The sequence below is a fragment of the Petaurus breviceps genome, unplaced genomic scaffold, assembly GCF_028583685.1.
Source record: "Petaurus breviceps papuanus isolate PSGF00001 unplaced genomic scaffold, PetGlider_PUasm1.0 175, whole genome shotgun sequence".
In the NCBI taxonomy this organism is placed as follows: domain Eukaryota; kingdom Metazoa; phylum Chordata; class Mammalia; order Diprotodontia; family Petauridae; genus Petaurus; species Petaurus breviceps.
In genome coordinates, this window is record NW_027185764.1 from 3,980,818 (window position 1) to 3,996,123 (window position 15,306).

The following is a 15,306-nucleotide window of genomic DNA, read 5'->3' on the forward strand; positions in this document are numbered from 1 at the left end:
CCTGGACTCTTTGAAACTTTCCCATCCCGCCTCCCGCTGGAGCCTCAGCGGTGGAGATAACTGGCAGCGGACCCCGGTGAACGAAGCTGAGCTAGTGGCTCACTTCCCCGCCCCCTAGCCTCCCACTTCCCCTACCTCCAGATGTGCTGCTGCTTGCCTTTCCCGGTCGTCCCCCCACCCCCCACCCCACTCCCTCGTGCGATCTTGGGACACCCACTGAACTCATACGCATGCCACACACTACACACAATTCTGGAGCTTCTTTGCAAGTGGTTCGGGGCAGGCGGGGAGGGGGTGGTGCTTTCCTTCAACTCTGGTCTTCTGCACATTCCTCCTTGTGTATGTGTGTGTGTGTGTGTGTGAGTGTGTGAATTATTGGAGGGGATGGTGTCTAGAAATAAGTCATTTGTTGACGCGTCGGAGGGGTCAGACAGAGAAGAGCTTAAATTGAATAGCACCGACTTGAGACTAGAAAAGAAGTTTCCGAGTCTAGAGACTGAACACAGTGGAGCGCAGAAGAGAAGGGCGTTTGGAGTGGAGAGTGGAGGAGGAGAAGGGGACGGGAGGGGTGTGTGCTGGAAGAGGGCTTTCCCTTGGTGGAAACCCTGTTGCATATTTGGGAAGAGAGCTTGCTCCTCTTCTTCCCTTCTCTCTGGAGGAGTGGAAGTGAACCGGAGAGCCTAGATGTAGCGGGTGGTAATGGGAGGTGGAGGCTGGAAACTTCTGCTTTAAGACCTGCCTTCGGGTTCTTGTCTGGGAAGGTTTTGCATCTGGTGTCAGGACTAGAACCTAAGATTAAGAAACCGGTGCCGGATAGGAAGGGCGGACTGAGGTCAGAGTGCAGCAGGTAAAAAGATATTACTCAATCTCAGTTATTTTCATTGTGTTCATTTTATTTTTTTTAATGATAGTTATACCATTCACAGGCACAAATTACGTTCCCTTCACCTCCCCTCCCCCCCACCCCAAGCTGTCCTGTCATTTAAAAATATAGATAAAATGAGGTGATTCTGTGGGGATGGATGATTGGAAGCAGAACAAGGAAGCCTAGCTAAAGTCCTGCATTACGTGAAATTTACGTGCGCCCCTTTTCCCAGTCCCCATCCCCGCCTCAGGTAACTCAGGGATAATTGATCTCCATTCATCTCCATTCATCTCCTTATCTTTCCCGTGTTGTTCTTCACCCCTTCATCCCAACCCTCAAACCAAACCAAATCTACACAAACGAAAACAAGAAACCGAATGAATTGGGAGGAGCTGGGGGAAACTACTCCCAGAAATGAAACACGTCTCCCCAGACACGTACGCGTTCTCCTGGCGCTGAAAGGGGGGGTGGAGGTGGGAGAAGATTCCAAGTGGAATAGGAGCCCCTCAGGCCTCTCTCTCTGGGACTCTCCCTTCCCCCCCTCCCCCTCGCCCGTCAGCACAACCTACGTGTTCTTGTGGCTTGGCCTCGGGGACTATGGGAGGTGAGGGGCGCCGGATCTGAGGGGCGAAAGGGTGCTGCTGCTGCTGCCTTGATAAAGAGATCCACAGAACACAGGGTTTCTTAGAAAGTCTCCCGGTTGCACATCCGTAAGCCGTTTATGCTATTTCCAGGCAATGAGAACCTGGGACTGCTATCTCACAAAGCCACTTGTGACCGAACAACGAGATTGGAGGAGGTTGGTTACGCTTGGCACTGGGCAAAAAAACAAAACAAAAACAAAAACGTGGGGTTTGGGCTGGCTGGCTGGCTGACCGGCTGAGGCTTCTGCTGCGAGCAAGGCTGCCGCCGCCGCCGCAGCCCCTGCCAGGGTGGCGGAGAAGAAGGGAGGGAAGGGGGAGGGAGTTTCTATCCCGCTAGTTTGGCTCGCATCCTTAACCGAGGCCAGAGGAGGAGGCGGTGCGGAGAGGTCACGCTCTTTGTGCCCCAGCTCGCCTGTGCAAGGCTCTGTCCTACTTGCACTGACCGGTCTGCAGCAGAGGCAGCGGCGGCGGCGGCGGCGGCAGCAGCAGCAGCAGCAGCAGCGCTCCTGAAAAGTCCCACTGTGGAGCAGGTCCTTTGGAGAAACACAGAAGTGCAGAATTTGGGAAGAAAAGTGCGTGGGGGGAAGGAAGGAAGGAAGGAAGGAAGGAAGGAAGGAAGGAAGGAAGGAAGGAAGGAAGGAAGGAAGGAAGGAAGGAAGGAAGGAAGGAAGGAAGCCAAGGAAGTGTTTCTAATCTGAATAAGTTGTTCATTTAGGCAGCTTGCCTAAAGAGCTTGACTCTGGGATCTTTCTCTTTCTCTGGAATTCACTTCTTTACCGCCTTGAGATGCACTCACAGGAGTGCTAAAGCCAAACAAGTGACAGCATTGGTCTATGGAGATTAACATTGAATTTAGCAGTTTCATTGCCCAGTATAGATTTAACTTCCCAGAGACACATCTTTCAGTCAGTCTGTTAATCTGTTCATCCATCAGTTAAGTGGAGGGAGGGATATACTAGGTTTCCTTGAATCCTGGACAGGCATTGCTCCATCCCTGCTCGACCTGTAAGGAAACACCTGGCTTGCTCTAATTCTACAGATGTTTAGTTCAAAAGCACCTGGATCCTTTCTAGATCCAAAGGGAGTGAGAAAATACTTGGATCTAAGCAGCTTCAAGAATAGCAAGCTGAGGAAACACCTGGGGCCTGCTGGATCCAGTCACAGACAGTTACTTAGACGGGACTGGAGTTCTGCTGCACCTTGGCACGGCAAGTGGAAGAAAGCGTCACCAAATCCCTCTTTCTCAAATAAATATATGTACATTGCTATTTCACACTAACTTTCCTGGCTTTTACAAAGAGCCTTAAAATGAAGATCTCTGCTATGGTCATGGCTTTTCAAATGCTTCTCTTAAAAACAAAGAAGTGCTGAGTAGAGGGTAACTAACACCATGACCATTTTCTCAAAAACATCATTTCCAGTAGCTTTGACAGTGCTAATTACAAAGTTCAGAGCCTTTGAGGTTGTGGATGGGACCCCCTGGAACTGATGCAATAGGAATTGGAAAAAATTCAGCTGTACTTACAGTGTAAATCATTTCCTCAACAGATCAAAGGAGTGTAACACTATCTTAGTAGTCACTTGGGTAGTAAAATCAGTTCACACATGCAGTGTCATTGCCTTGGCAGGGCCAAATGTACTTCTTAGTCATCCTTCATTTGCTTTCATTTAGTTGAGATCCCCCATTTAAAACATGAACTTACCCATTTGTTTTTTTTTTTTAACTTATTTACCTTAATCGAGTCAACTGTTTGTTGTTCAAGGTAAGGCAAGTAATTAAGTTGCAGACATAAAATAACCTTAGCAAAAGAAAATTGCTTTCCTTTATAATATATGCAAAGCACTTTGCAGATCTTAAAGTGCTTATTATAATTAGCAGCTGCTATTATTATCTCTTTTTCTTTGCAATTTCAGCTACTTTTATTGAAATGAGACATCGATAGTCCATTTTTTAAAACTAGCTAAGACCAGTTTGTAAGTTCCATTTGGTTAACTCTTGTCTCGTGTTTGCTTTAATCTGCGAATATACAAGGAAGAAATAAGAACATGTTGATCGGTCACTTCCTCTTGGTCAGTGAAGGACAATGACTTGTCTTTCTCTGTCTTATTGAGACCTTTTTTTTACCATGGTCAAACACCTAGAATCATGGCCCTGGCTTGTAGGACCATGTGTGTGTCGTGGCCCCTTGCTTTTTCTGAAGCTGTGCTAGAGTCCTTTTGAAAGTATTTGTGAGGGGCGGCCAGGTAGCACAGCAAGTAAGAGCACCGGCTCCAGTGTTGGGACGACCTGGAGATCGAATCCCGGGCTCAGACACTCAGCACCACACCCAGAAATAACTGGCCGGTAACCTTGAGCAAGTTACTTTAACCCCAATTGCTTAAAAAAAAAAAAAGAAAGTGGTCTCAAAGGTATGGGTTGACCCCGCATAACCAGGGGAGAGTCACAGCTTTGGAAACCTTCTCTAAAATATCTGTGCTACAGGAGGTGAGACTTGGCTGCTAGGAACTGTATTTGACTTATTCAGAGACAGTTCGGGGCTTGTTTTTCACTTTGGGAATCTGGGTAGGCATGTTCACTAAGAACTGGGCTTGAAGAAAGCTAGGCTATGCAAATCAAGATGATAATCAGGGATGACCCAAAGCGCTTAACATTCTCAAAAGAAAAGATGAAGAGGATCTATGCTTTCCTCTCATTATGGATATAAGGTTACAATTTGTATTTTTCAATAATAGAATGCTTCCATGTGAAGGCCTTTGTTCCTCTCAATTCTAAAAGAAGGGCTGGCAGGATCATTTTGGTTATTGGCTGACACCTCCCACTACCTCACAGGATCGTAAGACAGCTAGATCACAGATCTCAAAGCAGAGATGATCTAAAACCCTTCATTTTACACATAAGGAAACTGAGGCCCCAGGGTGCTTAGCTTACTTGCTTGTTCAAGATCACACTCTTACTTTTACATCCCCTATTTCACCTATAGAGTCTGTTGCCCTTCAAGGAAAAGGACAGCTCACTCCTGGAGGATCCCCTTGTGACCTGTGCAGGCATTCACTAGGCTGCCAAGAGCAGAGAACTCCAGGGACTTTGACCTCATTAGCAGAATACTCCAACTGACTGAGCTAACCAGTTACAGGCCAGGAGAATGAAAGAGTTGGGGGGAGGGTAGAAAGTCTAATTTGTATATTTTGCCTCTGAAGAGGAATCATGAATCTTTGTTTAGACCAAATCTGTTACAAACTGCACACAAACATTGAGGATCTTTATTATGGACAGATTCCTCATAAAGAGAAATAGCTATACTTCTTTTCCTTCATCAGTTTGTAGTTCTTGATTCCAAATTTGTATTAACAGTGGGCAAAAGAAAAAAAATCTTTAGTACTCATTTAGGAGGCAGCATGCTGCAGAGGATTAAGCACTGACATTGGAGGCAAAGATCACAGTTTAAAAGGTCACCTTTGTGACCTTGGACTAGTCACTTAACATCCATTGGCCTCAGTTTCCTCATCTGTACAATGAAGTGGTTGGACTAAAGGGTTTCTGAGTTCCCTTTCTGCAGTAGATATGCAGTGGTTTGAGATGAAACTTTAGGGGGAACAAGACTAAGCAGGGGTCTCCAGAAGATATAGAAAAGCTAGAGGTGAGCAGAATCAAACATTTCTTTGATATGGAGAAAGGATGCTAAACTGGAAGCAGGAAATAAAGAGGAAAACAGACCTTGGAGTCTGTTTTACTAGAGGATGGGGGAGAATCAGTGTCAAAGGTTGGTTAGGGAGGAGAATTAGTATGCCATTTTAGCTGGAGCCTTTAAATGGAACAGATATTCGTTCTATGATGGTCCTCCACCCAAACCTTAACATGATGCCTTATCTTGACATGGATGTATTTCTTGGTTTTCCAAGGCTATTCCAATAGAACACAAGTCCTACCAAGACAGAAAGGCCTAGGGAGGACCTAGGAAGGAACTTCTTGTTTGTTATATGATGCAAACTCAGGAAATAGGGAGGAATTTCATTCTGCATTGGTGGGAGTAGCAGCCACAAGGATAAAATCATCAGTCTTTCCAAGTATTTAATATTATTTTCCAAACTATTAACACTAAACCCTCATGGATACTTGGTTGGTATTTAGTATAACCCATATAACAATTTGTCCATTCATTTTTTTTAAAAGCATTTATTAAGTATCTTCTGTGTATTAGTGGATAGAGTACGAGGCCTGCAGTCAGGAAGACTCATCTTCCTAAATTCAAATCTGACCTCAGACACTAATTAGCTGTGTGACCCGTGCCAAGTCACTTAACCCTGTTTACCTCAGTTTCCTCATCTGTAAAATATTCTAGAGAAGGAAATGACAAACCACTACAATATCTTTGCTAAGAAAACCCCAAATAGGGGCGGCTAGGTGGCGAAGTGAATAGAGCACTGATCCTGGAGTCAGGAGGACCTGAGTTCAAATCCTGCCTCAGACACTCGACACAATTACTTTGGGCAAGTCACTTAACCCCAATTGCCCTCCAAAAAAAAAAAAAAAGCGGAAAAAAAAACCCAAATTGAGTCCTGAAGAGTCCAACATGACTGAGCCAGCTGAACTAGGCATTTTATTAGGGATATAAAGCTAGAATGAAACAGTCTCTCTCCTCAAGAATTTTACATTCTATTGGGAGGAAATAAAATGTAAACATAGGATTCAGTACAAAGTAAGTAGTAATTTGGGGGTATGTATGTGACCACTAATAACTTGGGGGATTAAGAAGCATGAGTGCAGGAGGCGATCATTGCAAAAAGTCTTGAAGGAAGCCAGGAATTCTAAGAGATAGAGGTGAGGAGGAAATGCATTCTGGGTATGGCACATACAAAAGTAGAGAGGTGGGAGATGGAATGGTTTATACAGGGAAGAAAAAAGAGACAAGCTGGCCTGGAATGTGGAGTATGTTAAGGGAAATAATGTGAGATTAATTTAGATAAATTGGAGCCAGATTGAGAATTTTTTAAATGGAAAACAGAGGAATTTGTATTTGATCCAAGAGGCATAGGGAGCTATTGGGGCTTCTTGAGCAAAGAAGTAACATAGTCATACTTTTGCATATGTGGTATAACTTTGACAGCTGTGTTTAGGATTAATTGGAAACCAGGAAAGATTAAAATCAAGGAGACCAATTGAAAATCTAGTGTAACAGTTCAAGGGAAAAATGATGATGGTCTTGAGCTAGGTTTGTGGCCATTCTACCTGTGGCCAGGTAGAATACACAACATTTGGTAGTTGATTGGATGGGGGGGTATGTGTAAAGGAAATAAAAGTATTAAGGACAACACCGAAGTGGTGAATCTTAATCCTAGAAAGATGACTGTAATTTTGCTAGAACTAAAAAGAAGAAATAATGTGTAAAAATATAGTTTTATAAACAGCTTTCCCCAGTAAATCAGTTTATAGCAGGGAGTGGCTATATTATTTTTCCTTGTGGGGGGGAGGGAGGGCTGGTGGTGGTAATTATAATGAACTTGGATATTTGAATTAGTATTTGAATTTAATACTGTATACCACTGAGGTAGCATTTTAATGATAGCTATTTGGTGAGTTCATGAGTTAAATTTGAAAGAGTTTCTTAACCAGTGTATAGAGAAACAAGGCATATTGGTATGAAGCCTTTGCTATATGGAGATGTATAGGATTTCCTTACTCTCCAATGACAATTTTTTTAGCCTTGGGGTACAATTGATATGTTATTTCCCTGAGAGAAGGAAGGAAAGACAAATTTGCATAGTACATGTTCCTATAATAATGTGTATGTGGTTACAGGTGAAAAATACTGCAGGAGAGATAGCTGAATTAATGTGTACCTTGAGATGGGGTGAGAAATTGATTTACTATTCAAAGTATCTCCTATCCTAGCATATTTGTACGTATTAAATATTGAAAAAAATATTGGGAAGCACTAAGATAATGAATGAGGAGGAGGCAAATGTTTGATCATAAGCCATTCAAATATAAGTTCTACTTTCTTTCTCTTCCTTTCTCTATTAAAAAAAAATCAGGCAAAGGATAAACCATCCATGGACCTGGACCACATAGTAGCTATAACCAACCATTCCTCATCAATAACCGTACCACAAAAAGTGAAAGATAGTTCTTGAGTTAACTCAAATCTAAATGTATGAATAGTAAAAAATAATTCAGAATACATAACCTACTGTTGATAGGCTTACAACTTTTTTTTTTAATTTTGAGGCCAACTCATCTTATATGGCTACTAGAGGTCATTTATTCTACTTTGTGCTATGGGTGTTTGTGTGTATGTGTGTCATTTCCCCTATGAGATTGTAAACTCCATGAGAATAGTGACTTGAGTTTTTGTTTTCTATCCCCTTTAAGACCTTATGTAGGGCCTCAGACATCAAAGGTGCTTAGTAAATATTTGTTGAGTGAACAGACAATGAATATGAAATGTAGGTGGCTTGTTTTCCATTGATAGGAAACTTTCAAGAGTTTAATAAGATGATTATTTTTAACTGTCTTCAATCTTTCGCCTCTCTAGTCCATCTTCTACAAAGCTATCAGATTGATTTTTCTAAATTGCACGTCCAACCATATCACCCATCTACTCAGTAAATGCCAGTGGCTTGCTATTGCCCCAAGAATCAAACATAAGGTCCTCTGTTTGACACTGAAAGTGCTTTACAACTTGGATCTTTCTTCCCATTCCAGTCTTCTTACACCTCACTTCCCTCCATTCTAACCCAACTGCTATACTTCCCGTTCCTCACACGTGAAACTCCATCTCCTATTTTGCTCCTTTCCATACCTGGAATTCACTATCCCCTATCTCTGCCTCTGCTACTTATCCCTAGTGTCCTTCAACACTCAGCTCAAGTACCATCTTTGGCAGGTGACCCAGTCTGCCTTTCCTTCTAAGGGTAACTTGTATATTCTTTGCTGGCATCTTGTTTATACCTATATATGCACATGTTGCATTCTGCATCAGAATACATCCTCCTTGGTGGCAGGGATTTTTTTTTCCTTTTGTCTTTGTATCTTCTACATTTAGCACAGTGCCTGGCATTCTAGCTGCTAAGTAAATGCTTACTGACTGATTGGATGATTGATAATTATATTCATCTGCTAATATCGAAATAGGTTACTACAATTTGGTTTAGCTTTAAGGCCCAGCAATAGTTTTAGCTCTCATTGTCACTAGTAGATTTAATTAATGCTAGGTTTGTGTGCCATTGACTGCCTTCCTCAAAAAGAGAATATTTAGTAAAAAATAGTTCTGGTATTTAGAATTACTGAGAATAGTAGGGGTCCCCAACTTTTCCCTGATAAGCTAGTTTTGATACCTCCAAACTCATGTTCATTAGTGAGGTGGTAGTGGGGAGAAGCTAGACAGTAGAGTGAGGATTGGGTGGTTCTGAGAGTGTAAATTGCTTACGCATACTTCCATCCAGAGTCATGGTGAAAGGGGAGCTGTGTCAGGAAGAGCTCCTTGGGGGCCCTTTCCCCACTGGAAGATTTGCTGATTAGAGTCTTTCTGTAACTACGAAGATAAAAGGAAAATAAAAACACTATGTAAAGATAGTATATGAATTAACATTTCTCTGTGTATGTCTATGGTAGGGTGGAATCAGAATGAATCTTGAATTTTGAACTCTTCAGAAATGTGTACTTCATATACTTTATAAATTTATATTTTAGTATTTGAAGTTATTGTTCACTTGTATAAAAATACATGCACTTGAATAATCATTTAGGTAAAATTACGTACCTTTTTCAAAGGATTTTCAAAGGATTAAAACACAGTCAAATACACCAAAGACTAAATTTATTGAAAATCTGCTGAACAAGTAGGTTTTGGATCTCCTGACACTTTAAGACCTTACATTGTATGTGATCATCACTGTATGGTCATTTCTGTGAGAAATGAGTATAATTAATTTTTCCTGGAAATAATAATGATGATGATGATGATGATGAAGCTAGGTGGCACACTAGGTTCAGAATCAGGAACACTTATCTTCCTGAGTTCAAATTCAGCCTTAGACACTCACTAGCTGTGTGATCCTGGGCAAGTCACTTTCCCCTGTTTGCCTCGGTTTCCTTATCTATAAAACGAGCTGGAGAAGGAAATGGCAAACCACTCCCGGATCTTTGCTAAGAAAACCCCAAATAAGGTCACAAAGAATCAGTCACAACTGAAAAATGACTGAACAGCAACAACGAAAAATAATAACGATCATCACTAGCATTTACATAATGCTTTAAGGTTTGCAGAACATTTTAAAGGGGAGGTAGGTATTATTATTGCCCATTTTACAGATGAGGAAATGGAGGCAGAAAGAAATTAAGCAACTTTTCTAGGGGATATAGCTAGTAAGTGCCTGAGGCTGGATTTGAACTCAGGTCTTCCTGATTCCAGGTTCAGTGCTCTCTCTACTGTACCATCTAGGCTGACTCTGGTGCCTGCTTTAAAAAAAAATCCTATAATCAGCCTTATTTGTAAACTACTACTGCTTTGATGAGCTGTCATTCATCTCTTTTGGAAATGTCATTTTAATAGGATGCCAGATAACTTAGAGTTTATTCAATTTATGTGTGAGATGCTGAGATATAGTTTATTCAAGTGAATTGTGGGGTATTTTTGGTTTCATTGAGATTAGAAATTATCATCCTCTGATTGGTCCAGCAAGACCAGGGTAAGACTTTTAAAGGAGTCCAAGTAAATGTGGAGAGTGTAGAAACTGGAGATAAGGTAATTATCTACCATTATTTAATTTAATTATCTTGGTGATTAAAACCAAGGGTCCCCAGTAATCAGTGGGTTCTTACCAACTGTGTAATTGTAACTCTTACATAAGTTTTCTTTTTTTTAAGTATCATCTATATTTCATAAAGTATTCCTCCTTCCCAGATAACAGTCTCTAATGGTAAAGAACAAAAAAGAGAGAAGGAAAAGGTCAGCAGAACTAAGCAACTTACTGAATGACTTTTAAAAGAATAATTCTAAATGCTGTTAGTTCTATCTTGCTGCTGCCTCCTCCCTTCTTTTCTCTTCCTCTTCCTCCTCCTCCTCCTTCCTTTGTCATCATCATCAAAGTCATAGTAGACATCTATGATTTTAACCTTGTGGGAAACTCCTGGTGGGAAAACTCCCTCCACTGATGTATGCCCTCCACTGTAATTGATAACCTTAGAGAATTTCCCAAGTCACCAAGAGAGAGGGAAGGAGGGAGGTAGAAAGAGAGAGACAGACAGAGACAGAGAGAGAGAGCTAGACACAGAGAGAGATAGAGAGACAGAGACAGATAGAGTCTAGAGCATTTATTAAATGCTTATTATATGTGTGACCTATGCATGGTATTATGCTAAGCATTGGGGATACACATATAGACAAGTCTCAAGACAAACTCGGGGATACTACATTCTAATAGAGGGAGACAATACATATAGCTAAGCTGATGGTGGAGGATGGAACTTCCCCAGGGAATACCAGGGCACTGGTAAATGCTAGGACATGGTAGAAGGTGGGAAAAAGCCTGAGAAATGAGTCTGAGTGACCCATGGCTGGGGACCTTCTTAATATGGTGGACTTGGGGAAAGAGTCACCAGTGAGGCAAGCTTTGAATCCAGGTCTCCCCAACTCCCAGGTCTGCCTTTAATCCACTACACCACCATGGCCTTGCACATACTTTCCCAATTATTCGTACCAGATTTGCTACTTTATTTTGTGTCATTTTTTTTTGCTTTTTTGGGGGGGAGGGCTATTGGGGTTATGTGACTTGCCCAAGGTCACACGGCTATTTTTTTGAGTTAAGTGTCTGAGGCCAGATCCAAACCCAGGTCCTCCTGACTCCAGGGCCGGTGCTCTATTCACTACACCACCTAGCCGCCCCTGCTACTTTATTTTGAGGTAATGGTAGCTTTGCTGGTAGTTTCTCTAACACCACTGAATTATCCCAGGTCCTCCATTGAATACTTGGCTCAAAACTGAAGAAGGAAAAGAATCCAGAACTTAGAGGAAAGCCTTATATATACCTGAAACTAGAGTTGTAGATTAAAATATGATTTTTAAATGCTTTGGTTCTGTAATGTTTTGTATTCACTGTCAATTTAATATTTTCTTCCATTGTTGTAATGTGTTCCACATTTCTCCCTGTATTCTAGAATGCTATTGCCATGAGTGTAGCTAGATCCTGATTAGTTTGAATAATGAATTCCCCAAAGTGGTTCCATACATTCAAATTCTCACTTTTCAAATTATAATTATATCATATTATATATATTATATTATAAGTATTCAATTATAATTATGTAAGATATGGTAATTGGTTCCAGTCCAATGGAAATATGTAGTGTGAATTTGAATAATGCATGGACCACTTTGGGGAGATTCATTATTCATACTAATTGAGACCTAGCTATAGTAAATATATACTTAAAAAAATCTACCAATATATGATAAATAGATAAAATACTAATTTGACATTTACTATGTGCAAGGCACTATGCTACATGCTAGAGATACAAGTATAAACAATAAGAAAGTCTTAATCTTCAAAGAGTTTAGTTATGGAAGAAGAAAGATCATACAGGAAAGTGGATGGACCGGGACGAGGGGAAGGAAGTGAAGTCCAGAAAGATGTGGGGAGACTACAGATGCTTTGAAGTGGCATGTATGTACCTATTTTTGCCCTGCCTATTTGACTAGAGGAAAGAGTTTTTTGCAGGCTTTGCAGACAGAGAACGTGAGATTATATCCTGGCACTTTAGGCAAATCACCCAACTTGCCCTAGGCCTCCGATGTTAGGTTGATCAACTAAATGGGTTGGTCTATAATATAAGGATAGAAGCCAGAGCTCTTGAGTGAGGCAGCTCTTTCTACCAACTAATGCAGCATCGTCTCTGCAATTTATGAGTTCACAGACTTGCCTGGAGAACTCATAGTTTGACTTGCAAAGGGTCAAAAAACTAGGATGTGTTAGAGGTAAGAAGTCTTCATGACTTCAAAGCCAGCCACTTCTGTGTACTATGTCATGCTGTTTGTGTGTAAACATATGTGTACATGTGTGCATTGTGCACGTGTATACATGTTAGTCTATAAGCACACATAATGCAAATATACACGCACATTATAGGTGTATATGTGCGTATATATTAATATGATATACGTATATATCATATTAATATATGATGTGTGCGATTAATGTATGATATGTATGTCATATATACATGCACATATCATATTAATGTTAATATATATTGTATATTAGGAACTAGACGTGTGATTTCATTGGTACAGGGAATTCCTAAGTGAGAAAAGTCTCTCTACTAATCTGCACCTTTAGTCTCAGAAAATTGCTTGGAGTATTGAGAGGGTAGATGAACTACCCAGTCAACATAGCTCTCTTGAGTCAGAGGTAGGTCTTCCTGGGTCTATCCATTCTGTATGTATTATATTAAATATATGTTTATCTATCAAGATTCTCTTGCTATCCAAGTAACATTGATGTCAATATTTTTGCTGATTTGATGTTAGCATCAAAGGGATATCTTGAATGACCTATAACATTCTTAGGTTTTGCCTTCAATCAGCCATGTGTGGCATCTCAGAAGTTGGTTTGGTCTTAGGAAAATACCCTTTGGTTTTCAAGTCAAGACTGAAGCTGTTGAATATTTATTTTAAAAAAACCTAATCTTTGGACTGATACTTTTCCCAGTATGGCCAGAGTGTTACTTAGACCATATATACATGGGTAATAAGTGCTTAAGGACTGATGGGTTCCACCCACCCCCCTTTTCCTAAGATGAGAAGCTTTTACAGCTGTGAAAATATGCTGACTCTCTCCATATCTTTTTTTTCCCCCATGCCTGAGCCTTGTTTTCTAGAGCTGCAGTTTCTCAACAAGAATAAAATTGGCCATTGTTGAATTAGTCTGAGTACAATGTAGAGAGGAACAATAATCCAAGGACCTGGGGTCTTATAGGAAAATGTCCACAACAATTAAGTCTAGAAACCCATAGTGTATTCACCCTTGGCATCCTCTAGTTGGGTTTTAACAAGTTATTGTACTATATGGGATTCCATTTCTCAATTTCTGGCACAATGCTAGGGGAAGCCAAAATTCAGTTCACTTAGAAATAATTACACAGTAGCTCCCGGCAAAGACTCGTCACATTTTTGGAAAGGGGTTGTGGATCATCTTACTTGATTAGTACTTATTAGTCAGTGGAACATTGGCTATTTGAAGAATAAAAGGGTTCTCTTTCCCCCTTCTTCCATTTAACATCACCTTTATTTAAGGTAAAAATTTATTGCTTATTTAGTTGTGGGGTTTATAGGGAAAGGAATAAACATTTATATAGCATTTATTATGGGCCAGAATTTTTTTTACAAATATTATCTCATTTGATCCTCACAGAAATCATATTGTCCTCATTTTACAGTTGAGAAAACTGAGGCAAACAGAGCTTAAATGACTTGTCCAGGTTCACACAGTTAATAAATTTCTGAGGCCTAATTTGAACTTAGGTCTTCCTAAAACTCTGGGCCCAGTACTCTATCCATTGTACCACCGGATGCCTAATGACCTCATTGTTTTTGCTTCTAGTCTATATAAAAGACTAAAAATTATTGTATAGAACAGTTAGTAGACAGTAAAATGGGTGATCTGGTTTCTGTTCTCTTCCTACCATTGCCTCTAAATTGCCTTATAATTATGGGCAAGTCATGGCCTCTCTGTGCTTCAGTTTCTTTGCCCTAAATATCCCTTGAGCTGATCTGCCTTACAGGGGTAGTGGCATATTTTTAAGTAATGCCCTGCCCCCTTTCTCCCAGATATTGGCATTTGAATGAAAAATTGCTTTGTAAATGCAGCATATTAACATAAAATAAGACAGGACACGGTGCAACCCTGTAAAATAAAACCAAACCAAACCAAACCATGGCTCATCCCACATTTGTTGTGTCATTTTAAGGGATGGTGAGAGTGTTACTGGTGGTTTCTCTCATTTAAATAGAAAGTCTTTAAAGTATGTTATGCGACATTATATCTCATAAAGCCCAATAAACCAGTTGTTCCATTAATAAGTAGATTCCAAAGTCCAGGGCTTCTTAGAAAATAGACTGCTTCTATCCTTGTGACATCAGACCTTGTGACTCTTACATGATCACTCCAGGTAAGCTTAAGGAACAGGAACATTCCTAAGATGAGAATCAGAATTCAGAATGACTGCATCCACCAATCATTCAAGCCTCACCTCACTGAATGATAAGTAATTTTTCTAAGATCCCCAGGGAGCTTTCAGACAATGGGTAGGGGGTAGAAAGAACTCTCAACTTGAGGTCAAGAGCACCTTGATTTTAGTCACACCTCTGTTTGACACTTACTCCTGGTGTGGCCTTGGACAAATAGTCATTCAAGCTGCTGGGTCCCATTTTCCTCCTATAGGAAATGATGGGATTGGACTACATGGCCTGTAAAGTTCCCTCCAGTTCTAAATCTGGGGGAAAACATCCTCAGGCAAGAGGTTAAGTGTAGGGCTAGATGAGAAAGAGGAAGAATAGAGTCCTCCAAAAGAGACAATCCATATCAATGGAAAGCTTCAGATCATAGCCAATACGTATTCTGCATGAGGATTCAGCTCAGTGAAGTAATCACTAGCTTATGTAAAGAGTAAGAATATGGGGTATCTCATTCATTTTCAGAAGGCTTATGGTACCACCACTAGACGGACTTACTATGAAAGCAGAGAAAGTGTGAGACATCAGTGATTGTCTTTGCACTATGGATCAATGCTGGAGATTC

General features: G+C 40.7%; 1 protein-coding gene across 1 annotated transcript in view; it reads left to right on the plus strand.

Moving 5' to 3' along the window:
• Positions 1-384: 384 nt before the first annotated feature.
• PCSK5 (proprotein convertase subtilisin/kexin type 5) overlaps positions 385-15,306 on the plus strand; it is a 609,050-nt gene continuing 594,128 nt past the window's right edge. Inside the window, exons 1-2 of the mRNA XM_069085345.1 lie at positions 385-568; positions 822-847. Of these exons, the coding sequence (XP_068941446.1) occupies positions 385-568; positions 822-847 (210 nt within the window). The remainder of the gene's footprint in view (positions 569-821; positions 848-15,306) is intronic.